Source organism: Sipha flava, unplaced genomic scaffold, assembly GCF_003268045.1.
Source record: "Sipha flava isolate LNK unplaced genomic scaffold, YSA_version1 84_pilon_pilon, whole genome shotgun sequence".
In the NCBI taxonomy this organism is placed as follows: Eukaryota; Metazoa; Arthropoda; class Insecta; order Hemiptera; family Aphididae; genus Sipha; species Sipha flava.
In genome coordinates, this window is record NW_020273626.1 from 1,530,211 (window position 1) to 1,546,852 (window position 16,642).

Sequence of the window (16,642 nt, forward strand, 5' to 3'; positions counted from 1 at the left end):
GCGTATGCGCATCGAACGACTTCCACAGCGGAACTATGAAGTGATTTGAAAATATACAATGGACCGGATAAAAAAAGTACACAGGCTAGTCATCCATCCCTGTACTATAATGTAGCGATCGAATTATACGGTTAAATATTATTTTGTTTACAACAATTATGACGAAGACATATTGAACAAATACATCGGAAGCCCGGAACTGGGAAAATAATCGATTGAAACGCGTATAATATAAACTACGGAAGGTACTCGAATTATATATATATTTTTCACTTATATATTATTTATAGTGGACATAGCCTGATCGTATAGATATACTGGATAACTCTCATCAATTGTGTGCATAGTACTTTCAAATTAAATTTTTCTCCGAGGAACTCAACGTACGTGAGTTTCTTTGAAAAATTAAAATTTTCAAAACCAAAATAGTTGCATCACCTAGTACATAGTGTACGGTACAAAATTTTAATTTTCACTTTGTAATAATAATAAAAGTATAAATATTATATATAGAAATAAATAAATAAAATCATATCCTGTAGTATTTAGATATGTGTAATGTAAAACAGTTTTTGAATTAAAATTCCATCATGAGGTAAATTACAGTCAAAATAATTGTAATGATGTGCATCATTCGACTGCAAAATATTGCACAAATCAACTATAATAATGTACACCATTCGATTTTAAACCATTTAAAAAAATAATAAATGACGGTTCTTTCAATACCTGCACGGACAACACAAATCAAACAATAGAGGCCTAACCCTTCTATACTCCACCAACATCATAAGTAGGACCTAATTTATTGTTGAACTACGTATATATTTGTAAAAAAAAATGTCTCATTAAATCTATGAAATATGTATATACAATAATAGTTATTAAACTATTATAATAGTTAAACGTCTTATTGTCTTACATGCAGGGTATGCCAAATACAGGTCCATCAAGAATTCAAAATTGGTTTTCCGTAGTAATATTGGTGATTCTACAGATTTCCACAACCAGATGAATTCTGATGTATTCAAGTCTTGGTTCACCTCTATGTTAAGAAGTCTTGAAGAAACGTCTGTTATTGTAATGGACAATGCATCATACCATTCAACTCTTATCGATGATTTTCCGAAAAGTAATACAAGAAAAACAAATGTGCAGAACTGGTTAACCAAAAAAAAAAATAATAATTTTTCACCGTTAAAACTTCTACCTGAACTTAGAATGAGAGTAAAAGCTTTAATACCATTCGAAAAAAAATATGAATTAGATAAATTGGCATTGGAAATAGGGCACGAAGTAATTCGACTTCCACCGTATCATTACCAATATAATCTAATTGAACTGATATGGGCCCAGGTAAAATATCAAATAGCAAAAAATAATACAACTTTTAAAATTGTCGATATTGAACGATTGACAAACGAAGCGTTGGATTCAGTCACTCAACAGGATTGGGAAAAATGTGTAAGACATGCTGAAGCGTTACAAGACCAAAACAATGAAAAAGAAATCATGAGCGATAGTGTGTTGGAGCCAATTATTATGACTTTCCTACCAGATGACAGCGATTGGGAGTCCAGTGACGACGAAGAAAATTCGGAATGTAATTAGTTAAGTTCAAAATTATTAGTTTTATTATAATTATTGTTATATTAAATTGTATTATATGGTGTATATACTTATTGTTTTGTAATTTTTTATTTACTTAATGTCATTATTTAATATATGTTTTTTGTTTATACTTCCATAATAATTATGTATACATTGTAATTTTTCATAAATATACAAATATACAAATACTAGTGAGCTATGTGGTAGTATTGTGTGTAGGAATGTGTATATATGTATGTGTCTTGTGTGTGCTTAAATTTATGGAAAAGGGTAACTAAAATTAAGAATTACGTAAAATTGGTATATAATTATATGTATTGCTGGTACAAGTTGAATAAAAAATCACAAAATAATAGAAATAATTTACAGCAATACAACAGTAAAATAAATACTTATGACCGTTTTGGCCCAACAACAAAATAAATAATAAATAAATATAAATAAAATAAATATATAAAACTAACAATTCGGTGGAGCGCAGACTGGCCAACTGCAACTACCTAAATACCGCAACAATATAGAAATAAATAATAAATATGAGCACTTACGGCGATTTGCGTTCGTAAATGGACAGCGAAATTAGCGATTTGCGCAATACAAAATAATAATAAAAATGGTGTTTTGCATCCACAGAACAATTATAATAAAAATAGTAAAAACTGGCAATTTGCGCTCACAAAATTGACGGCGATTAGCTCACGTACAACTATAAAAATAAAATAATTATAAAATTATAATAAATGGTGAATTATCGGCGATTTGGACCTACAATAAAATAATAAAATTAATAAAGTAACAATTACATTACGGTGATTAGCACACGTAAAAATAACAATAATGAATCACGATTAGCACACACACACTAAAAAATGATAAAAACTATATAATTCAATAACGTTACCGGATGGTGGTTGACACGAGAAAAAGATTAAATCACAACAACACGGAAATTACAACAATACACACACAGATATCGGCCTTTTCAGTTACAATACACGATAATAATTCACAAATAATTATTAAAATAAATTTAAGATTACGTGTGCATGTGTGTGTTAATTGGCCGGTGGTGGTTCACTCGGGTCGTCGACCATCGAAAGCTTATCTTAACAATAAGGGCGATTAGAATCATGCGGTATATTATCAGTTTATGTAAGTTTCCTATTGTTTATTTATTTCTACATATAAATAATTTATTTGTATATGTATCTACGAGTATTAACCATTCCCTCTTTTTTGTTTTATTTTATTATTGAATTGCTTACCATATAATTATTATTCAAAGGTTAATATTCATAATAATCGATTTTTGATTCACAAAGCTCGTGGTTTGTGCCCTGTCAATATTATTTTTATGGAACGGATGGCCCGGATTAACTAATCTCAGCATCCACAAATTACAAAAATCAAAATTGTACTCAGTAACTTCAAAGCTGATTTATAATAGAAGGTCCCTAGAAACCTGTGGCTACAAATCTGGAGCTCACTCAACGTTTTGTCATAATAATGGTTTTAAAATATTATCAAACATAAATAGGTTCTATTATTACAAAGCCCAAAATTTATATGAATTTGGATTAAAGTAACACGTCCGTGTTGGGCAAAATATTGTGATCACATAGTTGATAGCTGGTCCAATCGTACATACTATAGTTAAAATGGACCCGAAGTGAACCTTTTTGGATAATTTTGCATATTTAAGAATATTGAAAAATTACAGTACTGCACACCTATCCATATAATTCTAAATCGGTTGAATGTTTCGGCACACTTACGAAAAGCCACAAGTCCATTGTGTAGTAAATATACTATATATGTTTGCTTATATATACATACATGCGCGTCTGTGTAACATGTGCGGAGTACAAATATGTCCTCTCTTTACAGACCACTCAAGAACTATAACGAATAACACCGCAATAATACACGGAAATAATGTATTTCCCTCTGCGCGATCCATGTAGGAACACTGACAGTATTACAATTGTTCTTTCTCTTTTTCTCTATTCTATCGAATAGACAATATTGTTTTGGCATATTTTTGGACGTGTTTTTCGAGTACATGACAACTCTTTAGACTTTAACTTTTCTTAACATACTTGTACCCCTCATACTTATTTGCGGTGTTGAATTGTTAAGCCATTCCTCAAAAATTGATTCTTTTCGGTAAATAAATAATAAAAATGAAAACATGACCAAAGTATAGGATCTCCATTGTGCAATGGTGACGTCTATTTTTCTAGTATTTAAGTATTATGAACATAACATATTTTACAGTACCTTACCTAAATTCAGTCCAAATCAACCATTATTCTCTTCGAACATGCACACGAAAAAATAAAATGATGCAATCTACTGGTCAAGATTTACGTATTTCATTTTGGTCTCGCTGGCATAAATTTATCAATCACGATTCAAGTGAAAACATTGTTATTGAGATATTTGTACTTTATTTGTATTTATAAAGAGTTATCGATGATTATCTAATATTATATTTTGATCATCGCATTTGGCATTAGGGATGAGCGATTGAAATTTATCATTTAAAATAAGGATCTTTTCCATGCGATGAATCAATTTTTTGAGTCGATCTCCATGGTCCGATATTTCAAACGATGAATTCGTTTTTGTGAAAATCGAATCGTTAATCCCATATTTTATGTCAATCGATTCATTTTTGTGAATCGAATCTGTTCACGTGAAATTCTCGACCGAGGTTGCTAAAGAAATTAGTCCTAGGTTAGTTAGTAGCTACTAACATATAATTGTGAGGGGCATAAGGAATTTTCAATTTGAAGTTAGCAAAACGTATGAAGTGGTGGTCGTTTGGGCGAAGGTAATAATTTTGACCAAAAAAATAATATTCCGTTTGGACGACTATCATGTGTACCATTTGGGCGAGTGAAATTATTTTTACCTGTGCGAGGTAAAAATCTGATGACAGATACGGATGATATTATTGCTAATAAAAAATAAAGAGTTTATGTAAGAAACATGAAATAAATATAAAAGAGAGGATATTAACCAATTAGAATACATAAAATGTTCAGGTTTAAAATATCAGGCCAATATATTGCTATAAAAATTACTAATAATTATAATCTGTAATTTTATTTTATTATTTTAATTTTTGACTGTAGATTACTCACTACTTATATAGTTATATAATATATATATAATAATATTATCAATATTCATATCAATATATATATTGTATATATCTATTCACCCCCCCCCCCAAAAAAAAAAAAAGGGGACTTTAATACAGTACTACGGGATTAGCAAACTCGGGGCCCTGAGCTGCTCCTTCAAGGCAAGAAGGTTGATCGTGGGAATGACAACCCAACATCATAAAAAAAAAAAAAATTACGTTAAGAAACTTCACACTAACAAGCCTCGGAACCCGATGATTAACTTGGATTAAAGAAATGGAACTTGGCCTGGCTAACCTGGAGTTTTAAGATTTGGAACATGGAATATACGAACCCTTTATAAACCTGGAACTCTGCATAATATAATCCAGATAACTAGTAATTACAGATCAGAGATAACTGCTTTACAAGAAATAAGATGGCCAGGAAATGGCATTTTAAAATCAGAGAACTCTACAATCTTTTATAGCGGAACAAAAAATCAAAAACATGAAAATGGAGTTGGATTCATCGTAAAAAATTCAATGGTAAATTTGGTTAAAAATTTCGAACCAATCAGTGATAGAATCTGCTACTTGCGAATCTCGGGAAAAATTTTGTATGTCGTGTTTATTGATTGCTATGCTCCAACGAAGTCGGCTGAAAATAACACAAAAGATGACTTTTATCACTCACTAAAATTAACTTTCGATAAACTTCTCAGGAATTGTATAACGATCATGGTCGGAGACCTAAACGCCCAAGTCGGTCGGGAAGAGGTTTTCCAAAGCACAGTGGGAAAGGAAAGTCTACACCTAGAGAGTAATAGTAATGAAATAAGATTAATTAGCTTTGCTACATCAAAATACCTAATAATTAGCAGCACTCAGTTCCAACGGAAAGAAATTCACAAACATACCTGAACCTCCCCAAGTGAAAAGTTTAAAAGCCAAATCGACCATATATTAATTAATAGAAGACATAAATACTGTATAACACAATTAAGAAGCTGTCGGGGAGCTGATGGGGACACAGATCACTATCTCGTACAGCATGTTTTAAAGTAAAACTATTAAGAATATGGAACAAAAGGATGAAGAGCAAATCAAAACTGGATACAGAAAAACTCAGAGACCCTGAAATTAGAATTATCAAATAACCTACTAAATAACGAGCCTAGTAGCTTAAGCATCAATAGAAACAAATTATGGAGAACCTTAAAAGAATTTTTAATACCTACAAAATTAATTCAATTAATAAAAGAATATAATTCCAACACCGCGTGTTAAGTCAAATTCCGAAATCAATTATCTGAAAGTTTTGATGTGAACTCGGGCCTGAGACAAAGTGATGCTTTGTCGCCATTACTTTTTAATTTAGCTTTTGAAAAAGTGGTAAGAACAATACCAGCAATAATCTGTGTTATTTTACTATGAGTTATTTTGTTATTAATTTCAATTTTTGTTTTAAATATAATTTTCTAGGTATATCTATCTCGATGGAATCATATTTCCTTTTTAAATTTGAGCTAGGCATTTGGATTAAATTAGTTATTTGAGATTTTTATAGAGTAGAAATCAATGAAGAGGGGCTCGGAAAAACTAATTCAACCATGTCTGATTTTGAGCGTGTATATGATTTAGTAGGAGTAGATATGGCAATATATTCCTTTTCAGATTTATTAATTTGGTTAAGGCTAGATGAAATAGATGGCTATTCTTTAGATTGATATTTATATGAAATAACAGTGCTTGTTAATCGATTTTTATTTACAAATTTGTAAAGCTCTCTAGTGGGAAATGTTCTTGAAAAATGTACCTATTGCAGATTTTTTCGTGTTCAATATTAAACAGAAGTGTGTTTCCTGCGAGTATAAATCAAATATTTTTGTTAGAAACTAATCACACAGATTATTGAAACATAATGTCAATGGCATGCCCCATAAATATTAAAATATATTTTTGAAAAAATTTGATAGAAAAATCTACAATATAGAACTAGGTATATTATAGCTATTATTACTAATATTAAACTAGGTACATTATATTTTACTTCAATATTATAAAATTCTCCTGAAGAAAGGTGTGGGGTACGACGCCTCGGTATCGCGGTCCACAAGGTGTCGGCTGATTAGAAGACTAGAAACCTGGTCGGTGGCGTCAGTGATGGTAAGTGGACGGGAATTTCCTGGAATGCAGAGAAATTTAGTTGAAATTATACTAAACGGGAGTGCAGGGTTTAAGAAGAAATGACCCTCAATACGAGAAAATTCATATTTTTATTATTTTTCTATATACTACTACAGCAGTACTGTCCATCTACATGGTAATATCATAATAATCACACACTTTGTTGATATTTTTTTGGGACATAATATTTATTATATATGATATTAATTTACGTAAATATTTAAGGTAATAACTTTAACAACTTGATAGTCGACACACAACTGCAACTGGATTACCAAAACTAAATATAACGAAAACAATAGATAACTTATAAATTATAAACAAGGATTATATTATTAGCCAGATTGTTATTTGTTATACTGTATGGTATTAATTTTAAAATGAAAAGAAACAGTTTTCAGAAATAATTGTCAATAAAATTCCCGATAACATATTATAAACGGCAAATACTAAAAATAAAAATAAGTGGTTATAAAAAATAATGCCCAATGATCCGTTGAGTTGTAGTGGGGCAGTATATATTAAACATCTTATAATAAATTTTAAAGATTTTTTTAGAAGCCAAATATTTTTTACAAAATAAAGTACATAATACTGTACGGTTTAAAGTTGAAATTTGTGAAAAATCATTGGTCCGGGTGCTGGTGTAACGGTACCGCAGCACCCGTAATATGAAATTGAATTTCGGGGAGGTTTGAGGGTTGTTCAAAATTTAATTTTGGTTGTACAAAATTGTACAAAATAAAGTACATTATACTGCTTGATTACAATTCATGATTTCAAAAGTGTGAGTGCTGGGGTAACGCACTTCATATTTTTCGATATTAGAATATTTCCAATTATTTTTAACATTTATTTTAAAACTACATCGACATCAGACACAGGAAATGTTTATTTGTTTATTCATTTGTATTCTTTTAAAAATAAACAACTATTACTTATTACTACTATTTTTATTTAATGTTTGTATTGATCAAGTAAATAATAAACTAATATTAATTGTGCGTTTAAACACATTTATGTCATAACATTTAATAATAATACATTACACATTGATTTTATGAATTATATATGTTCTTAATTGTAACTACATTATTATATTATTAAAACGGTGGTAATTTTAGATTAGGTATTTCAAATGTATATTTATATTACAACTTACAATACTCGTATTGTATGCATATCGTTCCTAATATCAATTTAGTTATTAACGAGTTATTTTGGAATCGGTAATTTCTAGTTTGTTGTAACTGAATCGATTGAAACGATTCCACAGAAGGAACAATAACTCCCACCAAAGACGGACTGGATTAATATTTCAGGCCGGGAATTTTTTATGCCAGGCTAAAAATTAACAGGGGACAAACGATTTGGTCATAAGTAGGGCTCGGAATTTAATACACTAATAAAAGTACTAAATATGCATGCACTTATGCGCTTAAAATTTGGTCATAAGTAGGGCTCGGAATTTAATACACTAATAAAAGTACTAAATATGCATGCACTTATGCGCTTAAAAAATTACAAATATGCTCTAAAAATATGCACTTATATTTTATTTTTGTACACAAAATTTTCATTTGTACAGATATTTTAAAAAATTATAAATATAGAAAAAGCAAAGTAATAAAAATAATTCTGATTTTTAATTATAATTTAAATTAATAATAATAATAAAATAGCATAAAAAATGTTTCTTGAATAAAAAAGTGCACTTGTAGAATGTTCAATAATCATTGAGTAATTTTCCTAGAAAAGTATTTTATAGAAAATCATCGTATTTCGATAGCAGCTGTTCCTATTTGATATTAGTATAATACTTTATTTTAGATAAAGCTAGCTGTAGTTATAATTTATAAATATATATTATATTAACCAATAGGGAAAAATCACTATTTTCATGTCAAATGGAAATTTGAAAAATACGATACAAGAATATCAAGAAAATTTTCTCAATATGAATTTATTTATTTTTTTATTTTTCGAATTTTCATACTGAATCTTCAAAAATCATAAAATATGCAAAAATATACACTAAAAACTTTTGATATGTTTTTCGTAATGTCTTGGAATGAATTTCTAACTCATTTAGCAATAAATCCAATGGTGCAAAAAAACATGCAAATGTAACAATTTCCGATCCCTATTCATAAGATGCAAAAATAATAATAATGATAAAAAACCTTTATTATTTAAAAAATATTTTCAACTTTTTATGTAGATATATAAAATTTACACATAATACATTAGAATTTTTTTTTTATAGATATAGTGTACACATTTTAACATAATACCTATATATATTAAAATTAACTCTAAAAGTAATTCCTTTACAAAATTAGGTTTTTTTTCATAACATCACTAGATTCCCCAATTTTGTCGATTAAAATATCGTAATACTATATTTTTAATTTTTAAAATATTATCAGGCCATTTAATCTATTATTGTAACGGGCCACCGAGATTTGTCCCGTTGTTCTGCCAGGCTAGTCCGCCCTTAACTCCCACCATTAGTTTATCAATTTCCGATAAGAATGTTTCAAGAATTATATATTTTTGACTACAAATTCACGATGCGTCGTTTCGTCGCAGTCTATACCGTAAAGATACGTTTTTCTAGCAGCGTCCAAACGCAGATAAAGAAGAGGCGTCTAAACGCAACATATACTCGTTTTCTTTGTATGCGTCTTGACGCAGTCATTTTCGTTTTTTCGATCGAACTGTGTTTACTAAAATTCTATAATAATGCTTGCAATCTTCGTCTAGTACACTTAATCTAGTACATAAGTTTTCCAATAACCTAATCCTTAAGGCAACATGACCCCTTTCGAACATGAAAAAGGTTTTTTGAGTTCAGAAGGACTTGTGGTAAGATACATTTTCAAGGATTACTTTGCTAACGAAGGAGTTGTAACGTGGCAAACATAAAAAATATCAACTAAAATAATATATTATATGTCATATACTAATGATAAATGTACCATGTTTTCAGTTTTCTGATTAATATTATTTGTAGAATTTTATGCATTCCTAAGTCTTATTAAAATTAATTTAGTGTTTTTATATCTATAATCTATATCTGTAAATGTTATTCGTATTCAAATTATATTTAGCTGTGTCTTGATGGGTACTTACCCAATAATAAATAATACAAGTATAAAAATTAAATTAAACTTAGTATAAATAATTGTTATTATTATTATTATTATAATTAATAGTGGCCGTACGTTTTTGGTTTTTCTGTTATTTATAATGAATATAATAATTTTTAAATATCTTAAATTGATATTGACGAACATAAATTATATTTTAATTAAATTAGTGGAAATAATCAGTTTTATATTTGGAACAAATATTCTCAATAGTTTATACATAATCTTTTGGTTTATTCTAAAAAAAGTATTTTTATGGTATGCGGACGCAGGACGTCTGAACGCAGCACTAGTCCGGACTAGGAGTGAGGTCGGACGCACTGCGTCGTTTACGGACGCGCTGCATTAAACCCAAGTAGAAAAACGGTCACATATAAAATACATGTACCTAGAGGCAATGCGTCTGGACGCTGCAGGGAAAATGTACCTTAAGCAAATCCTCACCATGTGGCTAATCGGCTTGTACTACAAATCGTTACATTGTATCAAATACAGCGGTGACAACCCACCACTACGGTGGATGTAATATTTTTCAAACCCATCGCAACACGACTTCTTCGTGTTCAAATCTTACGTGTCTGACGTTGTCTTAGATTTCAACTCTGTCAGCGTTGTTCCGATTGTGATCCGTTTTTCGATCATAGACAGCGATGGGGAAAACGATTTACTTGAAGACGACTATTGCTCGATATTGAATTTGCGCAAATCAGTTAGTCATAATTAAAGTACGAATTTTGAAGACATTAGATTTTTTTTTCTATTGCTCTAAAAGGAAGCTACTATAGCTACAAAATTCAATTTATAATACTTAGAATAAAATGCACGACATTTTATTTGTCTTTTTTCTGCTCTTTTTGTATTTTTTGTATATTAATGCTTTTTTGAGTATTTTGAGTAATTTTTTAATGCTATTATACTACATTTTTTTTTCAAAATGTGTTCTAAATAAACGTGTTTAAAATTTTAACATTTATATGTTTCCAAATCTTGTTCTATAATTTCTTGACAGCCTTTCCCCGTTGTTCAGTTTGCCACATGTTGCATGATATACCGTAGATTATTGTATCTTGAAAGAATAAACACAAAAATATGCTCTTGCTCTGGAAATCATCTACTCAGAATTACAGTGTAGTTTTCATTTTAACATCGTATAGTATTTACAAAATGTCAAAAATCATTTTTTTTCTTTTAAAAAACCGATTTTTAATGCTCTTTTGGAAGATTTATATAGCTTTATTGCTTTTCTTTAATTTTTTATTGCTTTAAAATCCGTACTCTAGTCATCATAAAACTCTAGGCTTATGGAGGTAGTGCTTGATATCCAATGCACAATTGTTTTGCCCAAATTGTTGTTTTTAATTGTATGTTTTTTACAACAGTTTCGAAAGATCCACACCAAAGAGCAATTTATGATTGTGTAGACGTTAAAGGTTTAAAGATTGAAATTGTTTATAGAACTAAAATCCTGTAAGAAATTTAAGAAGAATATGAAGCACTGACAAGGTATGCATAGCAATTAAGATAGTATAATAATAAGATCAATATTATCTGCTGAATCCTTTTTTGGAACGCGAAAAAAGAATAATACACTTCGAACTAATGCAAGATGTGTATTCACTGCTAGAATTGATGCTACTGATGTTTTTGAACCCAACCAATATATAGATTATGACTATGAGTAATATATTTCTCTTCTTATATAAAAATTATTCAACTAATTGATTTATATACTTAGGGAAGATAGATCTACCCATAATGTAGTCTTACGACGCGCGTCAAAATATATCGACACATTTTATACGCTTGTGTGGCCCCAGCCTTAATTTTGTTCAAGTTTTACGTCCGAAAGACATTTTCTCCGACATTTTTTACGACGACTGTTGACGGAGAACGCGTACGTGTGCATAAACGACCAAGTATGGACTCTTTTACGCACGACGATTTCGTCCGTACGTATTTTAACCGTACGATTTTTTTTCCGTACAAACTTTGTTTTTACACACACGTTCGTAAGATTTCTGATTACGATTTCAATTTCTGCATTAATATCCATGATTTTATTTCTTTTTCAAAGCGAAAAAAATTATTTTTAAGTTCTAAGTAGTTTTGACAACGGAGATTAAAAACCGTGTAGTGTATATATGCGCGCCTAGTCACGTAGGTCACGTCTTTTCAATCGTTATCGCGACTGTATCACGACGACCGTACGGAAAAAAAAACGGTCTACGGTCCTGTTTGAAAGCCGCAATTAATTTCATGTGTTTACTATCAATTAAACACCGTGCGTATGAAACCGTCCTGTGATATCACGTCGATATGACACGGCGAGATTGAAAGGGATCACTCACACGTCGAACTACGAAAAAACGCGTTACCGGCCACGAATGGTACACGGCGTACACGGCGAAAAAATGGCAATCCTAAACGACTGAGCGTACGAACACGAAACATTCGATTCGACCCTACCGTGGGGATGACGATTTTTTACCAACCGTTCGTGGTGTCTCTACCGACGGAGGCGCGAGAACGGATATAAAAAAAACTATACCAATAAACGCGATTGTCGCACGGAATTAAAGACCAAAAACACAACAAAAAAGACCACAAACACACACGCCTCACACTTTTTTCACCCGTCAATAACGCATGACGGACAATAAAGCCGGGTTCACACTTCACCGGGCCACGTAGTGTCTTCTAAAATAATTATCTCTGATTGGCTGAACCATGTTGTTACATCAATGTATACCGTATAATAAATCACAAGTTACCTCACTAACCATATGTTACCGTGAAATTGATTTGAACCAACTTTGAAACGTGAGGTTATCGATTTTAATAGTAATAATTTAATATTCCATGGATACATTATATATAATAATTAAGGCTCGGAAGATGTTGCATTTGCATGATTTTATTGGGCTATTCAATTTATTGCTAAGTAACTTTAAAATTATTTTCATGATATTATGAAAAACATATTAAAAGTTTATAGTGCATATTTTTACATATTTAGTGATTTAGCAATTTTAAGCACATATTTTTTTAATTTTGCCATTTTTTAGAGCATGTTTGATGATTATTTGTCAGTGGCCAGTTAAATAACTCGTGTGAGAAAAGCTTGGACTAATTTTTCCCTGTGGCCCTTGATTTCTCTCCACGACCCTGTGTTTATTTGTGTGTGTAACATTTACATAATATATACCGTAGGTACATATTATAACTTACGGGATATAAGTACGTGTTAATTCCGAAAAACATAATCCGCCAGCGCATCATTGTGTTATTATTTTATAATAATTAAACAGTTTCCAAAGTTCAATGCAATGTAAGAAAGTACAGATAAGTTTTGTCTAAACTTTAATTAGACATCACTTGTTTATTATATTATATGACGCTAATTTATTGAGAGACATGCGATAGTAAATACGCACAATGTATCATATTATTATGCATACATGATTGGTACATTACATCATTTAGTGTGCGGAAAAAGTATTTTGTAATGATGACAACATTTTAACTGCAGTAAAACACCATAACTTGATTATTTAATGACAACGAATCAAGCCGATCCATTTAATTAATGGTTTCCATTGCGGAAAAGGAAAACAACAGCAATTGATTTTTCTGATACTGGTAATTGTATTTTGATGGTATCTGAATAATTATTTAGCTATGGTTGGTAAACGAAGTTTCGGAGTATTCTAAGAAATAAAGTAATTAATCAACGGTCATAGGGTTTGCGGGTTATTGGGTTTCTATTCACGCACGAGATATGTAATAAGTAAAAAACACTCATAAGTTCCTGCACGACCAAATGCACCCTATAGAAAGTTCTTACAGATCAATTAAAAATATACACATATACATATACGCAGAGTAGAGTCATGGGGGGGCCTAGGGGGCATACGCCCCGGCGCCAAAATTGTTTTCTATAATATTTCAAACTATATATAAATCAAATATACGAGAAAGATTATTGTTTTACAATTATTTTGGATTATTACAAATTTTTTCTGAACAAATTTCCGACCATGTTCCACTAATAATTAGTCAACTGCAACGTTTTAACAGAACGATGGGACAACTACGAGACGACGACGATACTCTCAATGAGTGGTAAGTTTCAGCACCAATGGATTAGATTCTTTTTTTCAAGTACAAAACTACATAATATAGTGTAATCGTTAACTGTGCCAATGTTCAAAAACTTCTCGGCCACATCTGCGATAAATGTGATCGCAACAATTAAACAACGCGTTAATATTAGAAAAAACCAATAGTCATCTTTCATTTTTTTATTTTTTCAGTCACATTCATTATTTTATTATTTTTTATTTATTTTTTTTTTCCTTAAGCCAAACGGATATTTATAATTATTGTCTGGTTTAAATTTTCAGCGAATAATAGCACATTCAAATCAATGATCCGAAAATTACAGTCAACAAAACAAAACACGACGCCGTCGACCAAAAAGAAAAAAAAAATGGCGTCGTAACACCACCGTACATCAGTCCGGGGTTTGTCGTGACGGTACCAGAAGTTGATATTTTGTTACAACACGACAAAAAATCATAAGCTCTGCGTCGACAGAACGACGGGACATCAGCGAGACGATGTCGACACTCTATGAGCGGTGTTAGCGGCACCGGACTAGATTTATTTTACTACGACGCACTTCCTTCCATACGGCTCGAAAACTAGTCTGCATTGTTATGGAATCGGAACACACCTCGATCAGCTGTTTGCGCGAGATCTCGGAACATTACCGTTTCAACCTAAACCGAGTGAAAATCGTGGTCGTCGTTTTTGCGTTTACGTTTTTACCACCCGTACGCCTGATGTTCTCAGTGTGTTCCGATTCCATAACAATGCAGAATAGTTTTCGAGCCGTATAGAAGGAAGTGCGTCGTAGTAAAAATAAATCTAGTCTGGTGCCGCTAACACCGCTCATAGAGTGTCGACATCGTCTCGCTGATGTCCCGTCGTTCTGAGAACATCAGGCGTACGGGTGGTAAAAACGTAAACGAAAAAACGACGACCACGATTTTCACTCGGTTTAGGTTGAAACGGTAATGTTCCGAGATGTCGCGCAATCGAGGTATGAAAAAAACTGGACCGGACCGCACAAAGCAGGACGACGGCCAAATGAAAAATGATCGGCAATGGGTACGCGGAGGTCGACCATCCTCCCGCGATCGAGACGCATAAACAAAAAGCTGCGAAACGTACATAACCGCATTCGGGCGATTCGTCACGTGTCGTCGGACGATAAAGCCGCGCCAGTACGCCGAATTCATGCGTGTTCCTCCAGTATATCGTGCGTTTATTATTTTTCCTCGTCGAGAAAAAAAATACATAGAACATACATACGCGAACTCGCAAACAGAAAACGGGTCGCCATGATAATAATCGACTCGATTCAGGCATGGATTCAGGGGGGGCTATAGGTGCTTGGGCACCCCCTGTCGTTCGTTTAAGCCACCAACAAAATAAATTTATAAATTTAAAATTACAAATCATTTGTGTTATTTTTAAAAATAAGAATAATATTATCGGTGCTTTCCGCCGCCGTCGTCTCTGTCTCATACGACGATAACAATAGCTATTTTTAGTTTCTATCGTCGTATAATACCCATATATTGTAACGACGGTGGAAAGCCAGATAATTATTATTATAATTATTATTCAGCATACGCTGTCAATAAAATTGCTATATTATTATTTTGTTTATGAGCAGGGCTGTGAATTTCATGCATTTGCTTGTTTTTTTTTCTACATCGTATAAGAAAATGGATTTGATCAAAATTTGTTTTACGTTATTTAAAAATTAAATACGAAATCTTATTTTGCATATTTTTGCATATTTAACCGGTAAGGGCATATAAATGCATGATTACAGATACAATAGTTTATTGTCTATATCTGTGGTTAAAAGTTAAACAATATCTATTTTATATTATGGTTGACAAACCGATAGTGTTGTCAGCGCCTCGCGAGTGGTAATGCGTTGTTCGTCGGAGTTCATACATTTTCTATTAATTTAATTATAATTATTTTATAATTTGTTACATTTAAATTTCAAAATGTCAAAAGAAAAAAAGACAACATCCAGTTGTCTACAAAGCTACGTTACGGAATTTAGAACGGGAATTTTATCAACAGATAACAACATTTTGTTCTACAAAGTATGTAATATGAAAGTTTCAAGTGAAAAACGTTTTTCTGTAACTCAGCATATCGCAACCGAAAAACATCGTAAAGCTGTTAAACGCATTGAAGAAAAAAAGGATAAATCTCAACAGTTTTTGTTACAAAATTCAATGACAAAATCGTCATTCAAATCTGATTTATGTAGAGCTATGTTAAGTGCTAATATTCCTTTCAATAAACTGAACAATCCACATTTCAAAAATTTTTTGGAGAAATGTTTATCGGAAGTTATACCAGATCAATCAAAGTTACAAAAATCATATGTCGACAGTTGTTACCAGGAAACTATCAGAGAAATAAGAAATAAAGTGGCAGAGAAAAAAATATGAGTTTCAATGGAGAA

At 31.4% G+C, this 16,642-nt stretch overlaps 1 protein-coding gene across 1 annotated transcript; it reads left to right on the plus strand.

The window, feature by feature from the left end:
• The first annotated feature begins 1,011 nt into the window (after positions 1 to 1,011).
• LOC112693314 lies at positions 1,012 to 1,611 on the plus strand. Its single transcript, XM_025568305.1, has one exon. It carries the CDS (start codon positions 1,012 to 1,014, stop codon positions 1,609 to 1,611), a length of 600 nt encoding a protein of 199 aa, XP_025424090.1.
• Positions 1,612 to 16,642: the final 15,031 nt, after the last annotated feature.

Excerpts from the sequence above, each read along its gene's own strand:
- LOC112693314 (XM_025568305.1), top strand. The coding sequence starts at position 1,012 with ATGAATTCTGATGTATTCAAGTCTTGGTTCACCTCTATGTTAAGAAGT.